The 18,466-nt window shown below is 40.2% G+C and overlaps 1 protein-coding gene across 9 annotated transcripts in view; it reads right to left on the bottom strand.

The window, feature by feature from the left end:
• Nucleotides 1-2,149: 2,149 nt before the first annotated feature.
• Nucleotides 2,150-18,466, bottom strand: part of BCLAF3 (BCLAF1 and THRAP3 family member 3) — a 74,847-nt gene continuing 58,530 nt past the window's right edge. For 5 of the 9 annotated variants that reach the window (XM_021932647.2, XM_017954189.3, XM_017954193.3 and 2 more), the window contains one exon: nt 3,775-6,614. In XM_021932647.2, coding sequence (XP_021788339.1) covers nt 6,585-6,614 — 30 coding nt within the window. In that variant the 3' untranslated portion in view covers nt 3,775-6,584. Of the gene's footprint in view, nt 6,615-18,466 lie in introns of all 9 variants that reach the window. The other 4 variants (XM_031660478.1, XM_009197304.4, XM_017954187.3 and 1 more) reach the window with 1 other exon arrangement.

Here is an 18,466-nt window from a genome sequence, read left to right as displayed (position 1 = left end):
GTTTAGCTTTTTGAACATTATTTTGGGAACATTTTTTCACCATAGTTGTTAAGAGACCATTAAGTTAGTAGCATCGTGTTCCCTGCAATCACTTGCAGAAATTGTCATCAGGGAGAACTCAACATTAAAGTCAATTTCTTGTTTACTAAATATTATAATGAGTATCATTAGAAGGGATTAGAATCTGGGATGAGAATTTACATTAGAAAAATATTTGTAAAGTTTAATCTACTTTTTAACATCTTAAATGATGAGTACATCAAAACAAACAAAACCCCTAAATTTTATTTATTTATTTATTTATTTGAGATGGAGTCTCACTCTGTCATCTAGGCTGGAGTGCAGTGGTGTGATCTGGGCTCACTGCAACCTCCACCTCCCTGGTTGAAGCAATTCTCCTGCCTCAGCCTCCTGAGTAGCTGAGATTACAGGCACGCACCACCACACCCAGCTAATTTTTGTATTTTTAGTAGAGATGGGGTTTCATCATGTTGGCCAGGCTGGTCTCGAACTCCTGAGCTCAGGTGATCTGCCCGCCTCAGCCTCCCAAAGTGCTGGGATTACAGGCGTTAGCCACTGTGCCCAGCCAAAACCCCTCAATTTTAATATAATTCAGGATTTTATAAAACATTTTTAAGGCCAGACAAGGTGGCTCACGCCTGTAATCCCAGCACTTTGGGAGGCTGAGGCGGGCGGATCACGAGGTCAAGAGATTGAGACCATTCTGGCCAACATGGTGAAACCCCGTCTCTACTAAAAATGCCAAAATTAGCCGGGTGTGGTGGTGTGCACCTGTAATCCCAGCTACTCGAGAGGCTGAGGCAGGAGAATTGCTTGAACCCGGGAGGTGGAGGGTGCAGTGAGCTGAGATTGCGCCACTACACTCCAGCCTGGTGACAGAGTGAGACTCTGTTTCAAAACAAACAAACAAACAAACAAACAAACAAACATTTTTAGTTTCCTGGGAATGAGATTCTATTCCTTGTCCTTTACAATAGGTATGTTTGAATATCATATAAACTTTAAACATGATTTAAACATGTGACTACCCACAAAGACTGAATATATGTAATAAAGTATAATCTCAACTACCAAAACAATAAAGCCTAGAAAAAAGACTAATGAGAAAATACCAAAATGTTAGTCTATACTAAATAGTTATGTGCAGTGGGATTATAGACAAAATTTTTCTCTCTTTTACATACTAGTCTATCTACTTTGTCAAGGACAAAAATCCAACAAACTGAGTTTCAAAGATCTGACTGGCTTTCATTAGTGATGCATGAACCAGGCAGCATCCAATCTACAAATTAGAAAGGAGCTCCAAAGAGTTAAACAGAGTGGGTGAGTTTTACGGGCAAAAAAAGTGGAGGAAAGCAGGAACAAGGAACAAACAGAGAAGTGGCCATTTCAAGGTTACTTTCCTTACAGGGATGTGAAATCTTGCTGGCTTCATGGAATTTGGCTACTGTCTCTTCTGATTTGTTGGAAGGTCACATCTTCCAAGCAAACAACTTAGGTTTCTGTTTGGTGATATGGAACCTCAGCATGAGTTCCATTTTGGGCCTGTTGTCTTTTCTTTAACAACTTTTGATCAGGAAAAAAAAGTTGTTTTTCTTTTTAAAAAGAAAAGCAGTAAGATTATTATTTTTTTTTTTTGAGATAGGGTCTCATTCTGTCACCCAGGCTGTCACAGCTCACTGCAGCCTCGATCTCCCAGGCTCAAGTGATCCTCCCACCTCAGCCTCCCAAATAGGTGGGACTACAGGTGCACGGCCCCACACCCAGCTAATTTTTGTATTTTTTGTAGAGATGGAGTTTCACCATGTTGCCCAGGCTGGTCTCAAACTCCTAAGCTCAAACAATCCACCTGCCTCAGCCTCCTTAAGTGTTGGCATTACGTCATGCCCAGCCAAATTTAATTTTTTATGTATTACTGTTAAATATTATAAATCAATAATTTGTATTTAAAATTCAACACAATACATACTTAAAATAAGCCTACCTACTTTTTATGATGTGGGAGGAATGGCCAGCCGTAAAACCCCAGTGGACTATAGTGAAGTAGCCAGCCTATAGAGGTAAAAGCTTGTTTATCTGGATTTTGGTAGCGGATATATAATGGATGGATGAAATGTTCTTACCACTGTTTTAAAAAAGAAAGACTTTATTTTATAAAAATGATACAACATTCATTATATTTGATAGATACAGACGAGTACAGTCACTCATAATCCCACCATTAAAAAAAATCAACAGTGTTAACAGTGGGTGGGTATGTTTCCAGACCTCTCAATTCACTCATATGTACAGACAGGATTGATGGTGGGAATCCCTAAACTTTTTATACTAACAAGTTTTATTTATTTTCTTTTTTGAGATGGAGTCTCGCTCTGTCGCCCAGGCTGGAGTGCAATGGCGTGGTCTCGGCTTACTGCAACCTTTGCCTCCCGGGTTTAAGCGATTCTCCTGCCTCAGCCTCCCAAGTAGCTGGGATTACAGGCGCATGCTACTGCGCCCGGCTAATTTTTGTATTTTTAGTAGAGACGGGGTTTCACCATATTGGCCAGGCTGGTCTCCAACTCCTGACCTCAAGTGATCCATTCGCCTCGGCCTCCCAAAGTGCTGGGATTACAGGCATGAGCCACCGTGCCCGGCCATCTAACAAGTTTTAGATTTAACTTTATTTGAATGCAATAGAAAAAAAATTAGGAATGAAATTGAAGGGGCTGCTGAACTTCAGATAAATGTTTCTTCATTGGTTCCTAAAAGGAGTAAGTAAGCCAGTGCTTCTCAAACTCAAGTATGTGCCAGAATCCCCCGGAGGACTTGTTAAATCACAGATTGCTTGGCCCCACCCCCAGGGTTTCTGATTCAGGAGGTCTGGGGTGGGGCCAAGAATCTGCATTTTTAACAAGTTCTCAGGTGATGCTGATGTTGCTGGTCTGGGACCACACTTTGAGAACCACTGTATTAAGGTCAAGAAAAAACAAAAGATTGTGGAAAAACTTAAGGTTGGTCACTAGAGTTTTTCCCCATATTATAATCTTAAGACATGACTTGACATGACACCTGGCCATGAATGATGAGACGGTTAGTTCTTAGTCTTTATCCCACTTTACCTCCTCCATGTCTGAATTTGTCAATGTACATTAATTCTTCTTTGTCAAGATTTATAACATTTACATCCTATTCTACATCTATGATTCCTCAGTTCTTAAATATTCATTCTGTATTTTAATGGACTCAGAGCTCATAATCATCATATTTGATGGAACTTTGTTGGGGAACCTGGGTATCCCCTCTCTTCTAGGTTCCCATTAAATGTCCAGAACCAGAACTCACTAGACCCAGTCAAAGGTGTCTCTGACTTCTGCAGGATTTGGCTTTCCCAGGCTGCTCTAAGACCTGGGAAATGCCTAGTCCTGGTGAATCTTACCCCGTCTGCTGAGGTCCTGAGATGGTAGCAAAGACTTTGTTGTCCCAAGAGTTTTCCTTGACTCTCCTCCACGTGGCCTGGTCGCCTCGTCAGAGCCTTCGTCCATACTGGGGCCCACTGTTACCAAGATTTTTGTCATCTCCATTGTTTTACTCAGTGCTACTTATGGGGATGGGTGAGGGATGAAGTCATACCACACCTTGTTGCATCAGCTTCTTCTCCTTCCTTCCTTGCTTGGTTGCTCTTGGTGAATTTGTGCCTGGTGGTTATTGAATTTGCTGGGTAATAAAGATGATAAGAGTTTCTCATCCAGCTTTACTTTTCTTGCTTCTGCCTGGAAGTATCCCCATCGTTTTTTTTTTTTTTTAAAAAACTATTCAAAAATGTAGGATTTATTAGGTAAAGTGTGGTACATAGTATACATCTACATAAACTGTTATACGTAAATGTAGCGAGTTTTTTTCCAATAGAAAAAAATGAAAATGTATCATCCAAAATATTTATAATAGTGTTCTCTGTGATAAGACTATGGGCAATTCTTCAAATTGAAATTTATATTGAAATAACTCTAGATTCACATGCAGCTATAAAAGAAATTAATACAGAGAGATCCCGTGTACAATTTACCCAGTTTCCCCCAATGCATCAATTTTTAAAACCAGCAAAACCACCAGAAGAATAGTGCCTTCTGAGGTTGGTGAAACCAATAGGAAAAAACATGACGAGGGGATGCTGAACCAGAAATGCCAACTTTTCTCTCAACTTTTTGTATATATGTCCACTAAAGTACTTACTCTACATTGTGATTCATTGTTTTTGTGATTCTCTTCTTTAGTAGTGCATGAGCTTCCTCACAGCAGGGACTGTGTCTTATTATCTTTGTCTTCCCAGTACCAGCGAAGGGCCTAGCACGTAGGGGAGGAAGGGGAGGAGGCAATGGTATGGGACTTATTAAAAAAAAAAAACAAAAAAGCTTGTCTTCTCAAGTCTTATGCATTCAATAATTCAAATTCTTTCAAGTCAATACAAAATGCTATGGATAACCTTTTGTTCAACCTCCATATGAAAATTACACATGTAGTTCCTAATAAACATATTCTATTATTCCCTATTCATTCATTATTCAACTAATATTTAATGAACTCTTACCACATGTCAAATAGGAAGCTGGGTGCTGGGGATACTATGGTGGACAAGACAGACATGGTCCCTGTCCTTATTTTATACTCTAAATTATCAAGTTGGTTTTTCCTTTTAGGCTTTAGATCTTATACACACAATGTTTTCTGCATAGGTATTTTGCAGATAACATGCTTTGCATTTTGAGACAGTGCCAAAAGAATATCCAAATAGGGAATCAGTTGTGGAATGAATAATAGTAAATCGGCCATCTTACCTTTATGTGTTATCATAAATAAAAATTGAGCTATAAAGGCCATTTACCAAGTTATATTTCTGTTTAATGTCCATTTTTCCTATTAGACTCTTTGTACCATAAAGGTAGGGTCCATGTGTCTTGTCTTCTTGTTCATTGCTGTAATTTTAGTACAGTATTTGTGCAATACATAGTTGTCAATCAAATGATTAAATATTCAAGGCTCATAACTGTCCCCTAGAATATGGGAGTAAATGAAATCAATTATTTTAAAATTTAAGACAGATTTTATAAGTACCTAACACAATATAAAGTTGCCATACTACCTGTGTGCATGCATTTCTTTCTTACCATAAATGGAATGCTAAATATGTTTGGAAAACCTGACCTACAGAGATTGTACACAGTACAAGACAGGCCATCTACCTAAATTTATTACCTGCTTAGCAATGAATCAAGTGCACCTGCCCCCCTTATCATGAACTCACTTAAGGAAAAGGCTGCCCTATCTTTTAAAGATATGGAAAAGAAAACTGAATGTACTAAGATTTTTCACATCCAGTCATGAAAAACCAAGTTCTTATCAACCTTCACATTTTAATTTTGAAAGCTCTGTCTTTGTAAGCACAGAACAGGGCTTTAAACATCAACAGGTGCTATCCAAGGCTATAAGTCTCATACAACATTAAAATAATGTTCTCACAAACTGGCAAGTAACTTCTTTAAGCAGAAAGAGCAACAACATTTTATTTTATTACAAATAAACATTTCACAAAAATGTAATTGGGAATGTATATGTACTGTTAAGCAGAACACAGAAAACATAAAGAAATAAGGTATTGGGACCTAAAAATTTCATTTAAAATCCCATCCATTTGCTCTTACACATAGTAGGTACGCACTACATATCAACTGAACTAAAAGTAAACACTCTATAAGATGTGCTTGCAAAATGTGTAATGCTGTAGTAGTAAAGTACAATTTTCAAATATGAGATTTTGTGTGTCAGATTTTTAAAAAGCCTTTAAAAATATGATATGCACAAGCTTGCCCTGAGGGAAAAATAAGATGGACTACAGATTACAAAATCTTTACATATTTTCCACAATAGCATTTTGAAATTGGAAAAGAGCAAATAGTTGTGGGAAAAAACTGAATGAACATATTACTAAAAATTCAGTGCACTCATAACTACCTGATGGAATATTTGAAGCACCTTGTCTCTTGCCTTCTTATAATATGAAATGTATGAATTATATAGGCCTTGATCTTCAGAAACTTAAGAAAACTTTGAGTTATAAGCCAAAATGTCATCAGAAAAAGAAAAATCCGGTATAAAATTTTCTACCATAAGGCCACTGTTTAAAGTTCTTTCATGTACAGACACTATACAATTCAGATGCTTGTTTTTGTTTTTATTACATAAGCAAAACTTTCAACATATAAACGTCTGAATATAACTTGGTGAAGTTCTCTCTATGAAACCATGCTCAGAGAAAAATGCATCAACAAATAATGCCCGTCAAGTGATTCTTTTGAGACTTTTTGCAAAGGAAACTGTAGTTAATACAACTTTTAAATTGAATACCGTAATTTAAAAGCAATTGTTAGGTGTAAAAAAGTTGCAGCATTCCACTACTAAAAAATAAAGTTATTTTATCAAGAAGTTACAGTATTAGTGCCTTAGTGTCACTTCTAACTCCTGACAAAAAGAGAAAGATGCTCCCAAACATTCTCCTGTAGTGTCATTTCCATTTGTACGATTTCAGATTAGATTCCTGTGGCAACATCTGTATATTCCTATTGAGAGAAAACAAGAGAAACAAAGACTTCAAACAAAGTGTCAAACATCTGAGCTAGTTTACACTGCAATTTTCAAAGTATTTTCATTTATACAGTGTTACTTGCACCCTGAGATTCCCACAAAGGTATGTGGAACCCCAAAGGTGCAAAGTAACAACAGAACACATCAAAGCAATATCACATGATAAATCAATAGGACAAAGAAAACATATGGCGCTAGATAACACCTGTATTAGTAAATTGATGAAAACAGTATTCTGCTATTTGGGTGAGTTTCAGTGAAGGCATCCCTGGCATAAAATCAAGACTCTTAAACCTTTGGCTCTCAAGTATGGAGCCTGATACTGCACACGCACATCTCAAATTAGTATTTTATCTTTTCCATCCTACATCTCTAATTCTAAAACTACATGGGCTCTTCTAACTGACTGATAACTGCAGAGAAAGTTATTAGAGGGAGAAACACCTTCTTGCTTTTGGATGGTTAACTACAGTATAAAAAGGTGTAAGGCTTCAATAAATACAGGAAGAAGAATTTACATGAATAATAAGACTATGATTAGAGGATAATGAACGTGGATTCTATATTGTGATACTATACACAATATTCAATTACCAACCACAAACTGGACGTAAGACCATGCAAGTAATAACGGAGCAAACATGGTAGAATGGCACATTTTTCAGGGACATTAAAAAATAAAAATTTATTAATATACATATCCTTACCTTTCACTAGGATCTTACACTATTAAAACTGAAAGAAATGTAAAAGTTGATTTATTTTTTGGCATTTATATTAGTATGGAAATGTTTAATTCCAAACAAAAAACAGTGCTGATAGAAAATTCTTATTCTTCTATTTTGGTTAATGAAATGTTCAAAATACTTGCACATATGTATTTGTCAACATCATTCCTTTAAATAGAGGTAGACTTCATTGCATCCTAGTTCTTTACTCATTATACAATATAAAAATCATATAAATTTATCTTCAAATAAAATATGTTACCTACTTACAACTTTAAAAGGAAATTCTAACTACAATAATTCTAAAATAAAATTTAGTTGAAATATCTTGTTAAATGTGTGATTATTTTGAGTTACATTCACCCTTGACATAGCTTCTTTCATAACCTATCTCCACTTGATCCCTCCACCCTTCCAATGATTTAGAAGCGTCCCCCACCTCTGTTTTTTTTTTTTTTTTTTTTTTTTTTTGAGATGGAGTCTCCATCTGTTGCCCAGGCTGGAGTGCAGTGGTGCGATCTTGGCTCACTGCAACCTCCGCCTCCTGGGTTCAAGCGATTCTCCTGCGTCAGCCTCCTGAGTAGCTGGGACTACAGGCACATGCTACCACACCCAGCTAATTTTTGTATTTTTTGTAGGGACAGGGTTTTACCATGTTGCCCGGGCTGGTCTTGAATCCTGGCCTCAAGTGATCCACCCACCACAGCCTCCCAAAATGCTGGGATTACAGGTGTGAGCCACTGCACCTGGCCATAAAAGCCCATTTTTAAGCAGAATGCTGAACTAGATATATGAGCACTTCTTATCTAGGTTTTCGTCTGGGTCACTGCACATGTTCCCTTGTTGGTCTTCCTGCACCTCATCTCTTCTCCCCAGAACCTCCCCACCCACTGCTAACTATGTAGCCATCCTAAAGTACCAGTTTCTCCCCAGTCTAGGAAGATGTCCTAGTGCCACTACATCAAACGGTAAATATCCTGCCCAGCTTTAGGGGCCCCCTATAATTTGCACACCTCCATTTCTCCCCAACCTCACAATCTACTGCCAAACATGGGTTTTTGGCTTTAGCCCTTTCTATGTCTTGCTCTTCTCCAGGCCTCAGCTTATAATCCATCTCCTCTGAGAAGAGTGTATCAATGAAAGTACTTAGCATATATCTCCTGACCATTCCTACCATACTGATTTTCTCTTCCCTTTAGGCATTAACCATCTGTGAAATTAAGTTCTTCAAAAATATGATTGTTTGCGACCAGCCTGGCCAACATGGTGAAACCCTGTCTCTACTAAAAATACAAAAAAATTAGCTGAGCATGGTAGTGGATGTCTATAATCCCAGCTACTCAGGAGGCTGAGGCAGGAGAATCGCTTGAACCTGGGAGGTGGAGGTTGCAGTGAGCCGAGATCGTGCCATTGCACTCCAGCCTGGGCAATAAGAGTGAAACTCCATCTCAAAAACAAAACAAAAATATGGTTGTGTTGGCCAGGCGTGGTGGCTCACACCTGTAATCTCCGCACTTTGGGAGGCTGAGGTGGGCGGATCACTTGAGGCCAGGAGTTTGAGACCAGCCTGGACAACATGATGAAACCATGTACTTCTACTAAAAATACAAAAATTAGCTGGCTGTAGTGGCACACACCTGTAATTCCAGCTACTCAGGAGGCTGAGACAGGAGAAGAGAATCGCTTGAGCCTGGGAGGCGGAGGTTGCAGTGAGCTGAGATGGCACCACTGCACTGCAGCCTGGGTGACAGAGTGAGACTCCGACCCTCCCCACCAAAAAAAAAGGTTGTGCAGAAAACGGTTAACAGAGCAGATCTGACTGCTATCTTTGGAAAGGCCTGCTTACAGAATGGCCCTTGGCCAGCATCTGGTAACTTAGATTTCAAAAGGGTTCCCACCATTAACTGATGGGTGCTGAAACTGTTTGTGTAAATAATATGGTTTATGCTGAGCACTTGCTTTCCTCCTGGCAGTCTGGAATTTGGGTATGTGCTTGGCAGGTGATGCCTACGTGATCAGCCCCCAGAAGAAACTCTCGGTACTGAGTCTCTAGCAAACTTCCCAGGGTGATAATGTATCACATGTGTTGTCACAACTCGTTGATGAGGAAATTAAGTATGTTCTGTGTAACTCCACTGGGAGAGAATCCTTGGAAACTTGCGCCTAGTTTCCTCTGGACTTCGTCCTATATGCCTTTTTCTTTTGCTGACTTTGCTCTGTATTCTTTCATGAGAATGACTATATGCTAAGTTGTCTGAGTCCTAGCAAAACCTGGGGGTGGTCTTAGGGACCCCTGACACAATGGCTTTTGTTCACTAACAGTTTAGAGCATGTGGATGGATGTGTATGTGTGTGTATGAATAAATTCAACTCTATTCAATAAGCATTATCTGAAGATTGACTATATGAAAGGTAATAAGGTAAGATAAAAGACTAATGAGGCCAGGTGCAGTGGCTCACACCTGTAATCCCAGCACTTTGGGAGGCCGAGGCAGGTGGATCGCTTGCACCCAGGAGTTCGAGACCAGCCTGGCCAACATGGCAAGACCCCGTATCTACAAGAAAATACAAAAATTAGCCGGGTGTGGCGGCACACATCTGTAGTCACAGCTACTTGGGAGGCTGATGTGGGAGGATCACTTAAGCCCGGGAGGTGGAGGCTGCAGTGAGCTGTGATCACACCATTGCACTCCAGCCTGGGCGACAGAGTGAGACCCTGCCTAAAAATAAATACATAAATAAAATTTAAAAAATAAAAAGCTTAACGAGACACCCTCAAGAATTTGATAATCTATTTGGGGAAATAGGAAGGCAAATGACACTAATTAGAGACTAAATGAAACACAAGTTAAAGTGGGGGCTTTGATATGCTTTACAGTGGGTCTTAAAAGGAAAGTAGGGTTTAATAAGAAAAGAATGGGACTCAGGAGGCTATTTCTAGCTAAGAGAACAGTAGGCAAAAAGGTACAAATACATGAAAATACAGTATGCTCCAAAAAGCAGAGAGTCCATGGGGAAATGCAGCTAGTAAGACAGCTTAGAGTTAGACCTGGCTAACAAGTTTGGTCTCTTTTCTTGCAGGCAATAAAATACTTGGAAGGTGTTTGTGCAGGAGGGGTATGATACGATCTGTGTTTCAGGACAATGACTGTGATTGAAGAGACTAAATAAGAATATCACAAGAAGCAAGGAAACAAGCTAGAAGACTCCAAAGCTTCCAAAAACAGATCAGGGATACATAAGAATGCAGAATATAGTAAAAGCAGCATTTTCAATTAGCAGGGAAAGGACAAATTTTCAATAAACAGTTTTAAAAAACTATTTATTGGGGAAAAAAGTTAGATCCTGATTTTACAGTATATCATAAAAATAAAATAAATTCCAGAGGCCAAGACAGGCAGATCACTTGACGTCAGGAGTTCAAGACCAGCCTGGTCAACATGGTGAAACCCTGTCTCCACCAAAAATACAAAAATTAGCCAGGAGGGTGGCACATACCTGTAGTCCCAGCTACTCGGGAGGCTGAAATAGGAGGATCGCATGAACCTGGGAGGCAGAGGCTGCAGTGAGCTGAGGTCATGCCACTGCACTCCAGCCTGGACGCCAGAGTGAGACGCCGTCTCAAAAAAATAAAAAATAGGCCAGGCATGGTAGCTCATGCCTAATAAATCCCAGCACTTTGGGAGGTCAAGACAGGCAGATCACCTGAGGTCAGGAGTTCGAGATCAGCCTGGCCAATATGGTGAAAACCCATCTCTACTAAAAATAAAAAAATTAGCTGGGCATGGTAGTGGGTGTCTGTAATCCCAGCTACTCGGGAGGCTGAGGCAGGAGAATCACTTGAACCCGGGAGGTGGAGGTTGCAGTGAGCCGAGATCACGCCATTGCACTCCAGCCTGGGCAACAGAGCGAAACTCCATCTTGAAATAAATAAATAAAAAATAAAAATAATAAAATGAATAATAAATTCTAAATGGATTAAATATTAATTTGTTTAAAAGTTAACTATAGGCCGGGCATGGTGGCTCACGCCTGTAATCCTAGCACTTTGGGAGGCCGAGGCGGGCGGATCACCTGAGGTCAGGAGTTTGAGACCAGCCTGGCCAACACGGTGAAACCCCGTCTCTGCTAAAAATACAAAAATTAGCCGGGCATGGTGGCGCACACCTGTAATCCAGCTACTCTGGAGGCTGAGGCAGGAGAATCGCTTGAACCCGGGAGGTAGAGGTTGCAGTGAGCCAAGATCACACCATTGCACTCCAGCCTGGGGACAAAAGCGAGACTCAGTCTCCAAAAAAAAAAAAAAAAAAGAAAAAAAAGTTAACCATAAACCACTTAAAGGAAAGAATTTTTATAAATTTTATAAATCAGTAAAGAATTTTTATAAGCATAAGCATGAGATGAAATCTAGAAGCCATATGGGACAAACTGGACAGATTCATGAACATCTAAAAGTTCTGTAATATAAAATCCAGTATAAACAGCTGACAAACACCAGCAAAATGTATGACAGGTTAATACCCTCAGTAGATCAAGAGCTCTTACAAATCAATAAGAAAAAGTACCACCCCCAAAGTACTGACAAAGTATAGAAATCAGGAAACGGAGGAAAGAAATACAAGTGGCCAATGGACACATAAAAAAGATGCTTGCACCAGTAATAATCAAAGAAAGGCAAATGAGAACTACTTTCTGTTATTAGGCTGACAACTGAAAACAAAGACTGATCATGTATAGTGCCAACTAGGGTGTAGGTAAACAGGCCTTTCACGTACTGCTGGTGAAACCATAAATCAGTAAAAGGGGCAATATGGAAAGGTACCAAAATGTCCATGTGACCAGGTGGTATTACTGAAAATAACAGAAACCTGGAAGCTATCCCAAAGTCATCACTAGAGGCTTGGTTAAGTAAGTCGGCAAAGGTTCAACTGGGGTATGTGTACCCTTAGGAGTATATGAAGACTTTTCAAGGAGTATGTGAGTACAGATAGTTTTAGAGAATTAATTTCTAGATCATTAAATTCCCAATGTTCACATTCTAAAATTATCCTGCCTGCGCAATTGGTTAAGGCTAGTTCCTCACCTCCCACCTTACATGAGAAAGATACACCTTCTTCTCACTTTGAATCTTAGTATTGTGTATCACCTGCAGACCTCCAGGAAAGGGGTAATTTGAAACACTGGTTTGGTGTCAAGAAAGGGAACCAACATTAACAACTAGCAATAAATAGCATACTTCTGCAAGTCAGATGGTTCCCAATTCTTTGCTCTTTGTTTAATAAAATTGAAGGATGACAAAATCAAGCTATCAGTGATAGAACATTCAAAATACTTTTTGATGATAGATCAGTACGTGATTTGTTTGGCCTAAAATTCAGAGTGAGTCCAAAGAACTGAGTGGCATTCCTACAAATAGAAGTTCCTTAATTCCCATCTATATAATCATATAAATAGGGCTTCTCAGCACTTATATCTATTAAAAAAATAGAATACTTGAATACTCTATTATTCTACTAGCAACAGTATCTATGAATACATAAACTAATTGAAAAATTGCATTTGCAATAAAATTTCTTTTGTTTCATCAATACTGAACAAAACTTACAATATATTTATGGCATTTTGATCAACTGTAATATTAATTCAATCCAGAGGAAATATTTAACACTTAATAGTCACAGAAATCTAATAACATTACGCACCAAATAGATTTGGTGATCAACAAAATACTTTTAAAGATAAAATTCTATGGAGGGGCCAGGCGCAGCAGCTCATGCCTGTAATCCCAGCACTTTGGGAGGCCGAGGCGGGCAGATCACTAGAGGTCAGGGGTTCGAGACCAGCCTGGCCAACATGGTGAAACCCCATCTCTACCAAAAGATATAAAAACTTAGCCAGGCATTGTGGCACGTGCCTGTAGTCCTAGCTACTTGGGAGGCTGAAGCAGGAGAATCACTTGAAACCAGGAGGTGGAGGTTGCAGTGAGCCGAGATTGTGCCACTGCATTCCAGCCTGGGTGACAGGGTGAGACCCTATCTCAAAAAAAAAAAAAAAAAAATTATATGGAGGAAGTGGAATGAAGTCCAAATTCAAGGCAAAAAAGGAACAATGTAAGATTTCTCACTGTTAAAAGAATTTGTGTATTTAAAAAAAATTGATAGTATTAGTTATCGAATTCCTGTGGTATGTAGGTTCCTCCAAAGAAATTTAAAAATATAATGTAACAGTTTTAAGACTGTCAGTGTTTATAACATGCCATAAATTGTATCCTATACAATAATTTATGATCAAAATATTAGATAACTTACAAATGTGCAAGAAGGTAGATAACTTTTCAAAACTTTAGAGTATGGAGCAAAAAGGTTGAAGAGCACTGAAATAAATAATTAATACATCCATAGAGTGGAATAATATGCAGCCATTAAAATGGATGAATCAAATGGAGTAATGAATGAGTGATAGAAATGAGAAGACTTGAAACCATTAAAGTTGGAAGGAGAACTGGGAGAATTAGTAGGACATGTTCCTAGCTTGGCTTGGCTAGCTTCGAGCGCTAGGGGACCTGAGGGAAAATGAGTGGTTGGGGGAGGACAGCAAGTCTGATACAATTTTTAACAGCTTTACTGAGATGTAATCCATAGACTATACAGTTCACCCATTTCAAGTGTATAATTCAGTAGCCTTTTAGTATATTCACAGAGTTGTGCAACCATCAATCACCACAATCAGCTTTAGAATATTTTTCTTACCCTAAAAAGAAATCCTATACCCATTAGCAATAACCTATACCTGCTCTCAATTTTCCCCTCAGCCCCGAGTCGCTGGCAACCACTAATTTACTTTCTGTCCCTATAGATTTGCCCATTTTGGACATTTCATATAAATTGAATCATACAATATATGGTCTTTTGTGTCTGGCTTCTGTCACTTAGCATCATATTTTTAAGAGTCTTTCATGCTGCAGCATGTTTCAGTGCAAGTTTGATTTTTTTTTTTTTTTTTTTTTTTTTTTTGAGACAGAGTCTCGCTCTGTCACCCAGGCTGGAGTCCTGTGATGTGATCTTGTCTCACTGCTACCTTCACCTCCTGGGTTCAAGTAAATCTCGTGCCTCGGCCTCCTGAGCAGCTGGGATTACAAGTGAGCACCACCACGCCCGGCTAAGTTTTTGTATTTTTTTAGTAGAGATGGGGTTTCACCATGTTGGCCAGGCTGGTCTCGAACTCCTGAGCTCAGGTGATCCGCCTACCTCAGCCTCCCAAAGTGCTGGGATTACAGGTGTGAGCCACCACGCCCAGCTGCAAGTTTGGTTTTAAACATGCTAAATTTGAGGTGCTTTTAGGACATCCATGTGAGGGTGTCTGGGAGGCAGCTGACAATCTGGAGATCTGTATAGTAGTCAGGGTTGAAGACATCAACAGATGTCTGATGGCTGAAATCTTGGGAGGAGGTAAGGGCAATCAAGACAAGAAGGAGGATTAAGAAAAGAGAATAATATCACATCACACTAGGAAATGCTTATATTTTAAAGGAATGCACGGAGGAAGACAAAACCAAATAAGACAGAGAAGGCAGAGAGGTAGGTAGTGAAACTGAAGACTCCAGATCCTAAGCGCTTGAAAGCGATGATGCCCTTATACAACACTTCCTTTGCACCCTGGCACACTTCAGCTCAAGGACCTGGTAAGTGTATACTAGATTTCTGTTGATTCAGCTGATCTTGGTTCCTGTTCTATCTTCATACTCCGTGACTTTCAAGGTTTCTTTCAACCCCCAAAACCACGAATTCCAGTCTCTAACTTCCTTCCTGCACTGTCATTATGCCTTCTTCTCTCTTCCTTTCCTATCCATGGGCAGAGCTCTGGTAAGCACCGCAGCACCTGAGGGCTGCTGGAGAATGCTCCTTGGATCTCCACTGCCTTGGAACTCCTTGCCTTCCTGACCAAATGCACTATTACTTACAGTTTTTCAAAGGCAATGTTCCCAGAGGTGACTTCATTAATTCTTACTAGCTTCTTTGTTCCAATCTAGTATATAATCAGACTCTCAAGAGTTTCTGAAAACTTTCTACGATGAGCAGAGGATGCTTCCTGGGTGTACTTCTGAATGCTAGTGGATTAAAGACAAGCCTTATTCCAGGTAGTAATAGACATTCCTCCCACCCCTTCATCTTCCAGCCCAAGCACAGAATCCAAGAGAAAGTAAACACAGTAAAAGGGACTTAGGGTGCCACAATGGAATATGACAAGTACATGATGAATGAGGAAGAATTTCCGTTCTGTACTTATCTATACTGCTTGGGAATCTGACTACTTTGTAGGCAGCTGGAGAGCAATGCAGTTTAGGGAAGCCACCATCATTCTGGTAAGTGGAAGTAGAAGATGTATTAGGAGCACATCTATGATCCCCACCACCACCACCACTCCCCAAAGCTGCTTTTTGTTGGAGATAGGAAGTGCATGGCATAGGATGGCACAATCACCAGACTGTACTACAGATGAGGAAATGCAAGACCTCCCAGCCATGAGTGATCACCCAAGCATTTCAATATGGCAGGGGAGTGAGGAGTCCAGGCAAGATCTGTCTAAATCTTCCTGGTGGACTTTAAGGTATATGGGAATAAGTAGGTTCACATCCAATTTCAGACTCAAGAAGGTTCCAGGGAACTTAGATTAATTAATGATGCATCCTTAATGAGTCTAGGTGGTGGTCTAATAACTGCCAAAAGAATGAACTTTCTAGCGGGGCAAAAAGCCAAGGCAGTGCAGAGATGCTGCTCAGACTAAGATTTCCCTCTAAGGAAGAACCTTCAAAGTTCCCTCTGATGCTAAAGCTTGGGATGAAGAGTCATATAAATGGTACCTCACACCCAGGAACCCTACTTGAGCAAAAATGTCCCTAATTTAAGGGAAAGGGAAAGCAACACTGGAAGAAACCAGAGTCTCCAGGCCTTCATTCTTTTTTTGAGGGCACAAAGGCCTCAGATAAAATGGACTAATAGGTCTAAGCCATCAGTTTATACACATGGAATGGGATTTCAGAGTACACAATATTACTCGGACAGCTGAAAGGCCAAGTTAGTCTCACGTATCTTACTTCAGACCCTGGCACAAACAGAACAGCTTCAATGCCTCATTCCTTTCTCTAAAGGTTAGGAGATGGAGCCCAGCTGTTGAGTAGGGTGTTAATAGTAAGGTAACTGAGTTGATGCTGTACTCGCAGAGCTGGGCTTTATTCAAACACAAATCTATAAAAATTCTGGCTCTGGCTTGCTCGCAGGCACTGACAGTAGCCAGATTGGAAAACTCCATGTCAAAGTGGCTGCAATAGAAAGATATATGAAGCAGCATCCAGAAGGGTGGGCTTAAGAAAAACAGGTAGTAGACACTGAAAGAATAGTAGATACTAATTAAAAAAAAAATTCAGTGTGTTGAGACACTGCTAATGCAGCCAGACGGCAGTGAAGGGCAACAGGAAGGTTAGGCTGTGACCAGCGCTGAACCCTAACTATAACTGCTACATTTTAGATGATACAAACAGCCTAGGCCTAAAGATTGGAAACCCGTAGCAGCCTGTAGCTTCTTCTAGGATATACTTCTTATGTCCTGTGATGAAGGCCTGATTTCTGATTTCTATTTGCTGTGAAGCGGGGCTGGTGAGCAATGTAGTCTGGAAGAATGGGGTGGTCAGCAGGAATTGGGCAAACTGAGGCAAAGAAAAACATAACAAAATGGAGCAAGATTCATGATATATAGAAACGATAAGCTGAAGCCAGGAATCAGGTAAGCACTCAGCAGCCCCAAGTCACTGAAAAAGATGGAGCAAAACTAGAATCAAGCTAAAACTCCAAGTTTAGCACAGAGCTAAAAGAAAACAAACAGTCACCATGTACCAGACACCCAACCTTGAAACTGAAGAGAAGGCCTGCCGCAGTCATTTTCCTTGAGTGAGAATCAATGACTAGCTCCCCTGAAAACAGTCAGGCTGCCATCTGTGACTGGGGACAAATATCTGAAAGGTCTGCTGCAAAGAAACTTGCCACACAAGGCAGGAAGAAAAGCAGCATCTCTACCTAAGCCCTGGCACAGCCTGACGGTGGGGAGATATACGAGATAGGAAAATGATTCCATCGACACTTTAAAAAAAGAGATGGGGGCCGGGCGCAGTGGCTCAAACCTGTAATCCTAGCACTTTGGGAGGCCGAGACGGGTGGATCACGAGGTCAGGAGATTGAGACCATCCTGGCTAACACAGTGAAACCCCATCTCTACTAAAAATACAAAAAACTAGCCGGGCATGGTGGCAGGCACCTGTAGTCCCAGCTACTGGGGAGGCTGAGGCAGGAGAATGGCATAAACCCGGGAGGCGGAGCTTGCAGTGAGCTGAGATTCGGCCACTGCACTCCAGCCTGGGCGACAGAGCGAGACTCTGTCTCAAAAAAAAAAAAAAAAAAAAAAAAGAGATGGGGCTGGGCGCAGTGGCTCATGTCTGTAATGCCAGCACTTTGGGAGGTCGAGGCAGGTGGATCACATGAGGTCAGGGGTTCGAGACCAGCCTGGCCAATATGGTGAAACCCTGTCTACTGAAAATACAAAAATTAGCTGGGCGTGGTGGCAGGTGCCTGTAATCCCAGCTACTCAAGAGGCTGAGGCAGGAGAATCACTGGAACTCAGGAGGCAGAGGTTGCAGTGAACTGAGATGGTGCCATTGTACTCCAGCCTGGGCAACAAGAGTGAAACTCCATCTCAAAAATAAATAAATAAAGAGATGGCTTTCCTAAAACCATGAGTGACATACATGGTGAAATTAGAAATCTTCTAAGGTACTCAGTTAAAGCTGGGAGTGTATGTGTGTAACATAAGATATTCTATTTAACTCTAAAACATAAAAAAATAAGTTGCCAACTTCATTCTACTCATTCATCTTTTGAAAAGTGTTAAGATTTACTAAAATCATTAAGCAAGCTCAGTGTAAAGGCTTCATAAGTGTAAGTATTTAAGAACACATTTATGATTATAAGTTATAAAACCACAGTTGGGCTATTCAATAGCAATACCAGAGATACATACATTTCTCAGAAGAAAATATTAGCCTCAAATCA

This window comes from Papio anubis, chromosome X, assembly GCF_008728515.1.
Source record: "Papio anubis isolate 15944 chromosome X, Panubis1.0, whole genome shotgun sequence".
NCBI lineage: Eukaryota > Metazoa > Chordata > Mammalia > Primates > Cercopithecidae > Papio > Papio anubis.
The sequence above is the reverse complement of the archived record's forward strand: the minus strand, read 5'-3'. Positions and strand labels throughout refer to the sequence as shown.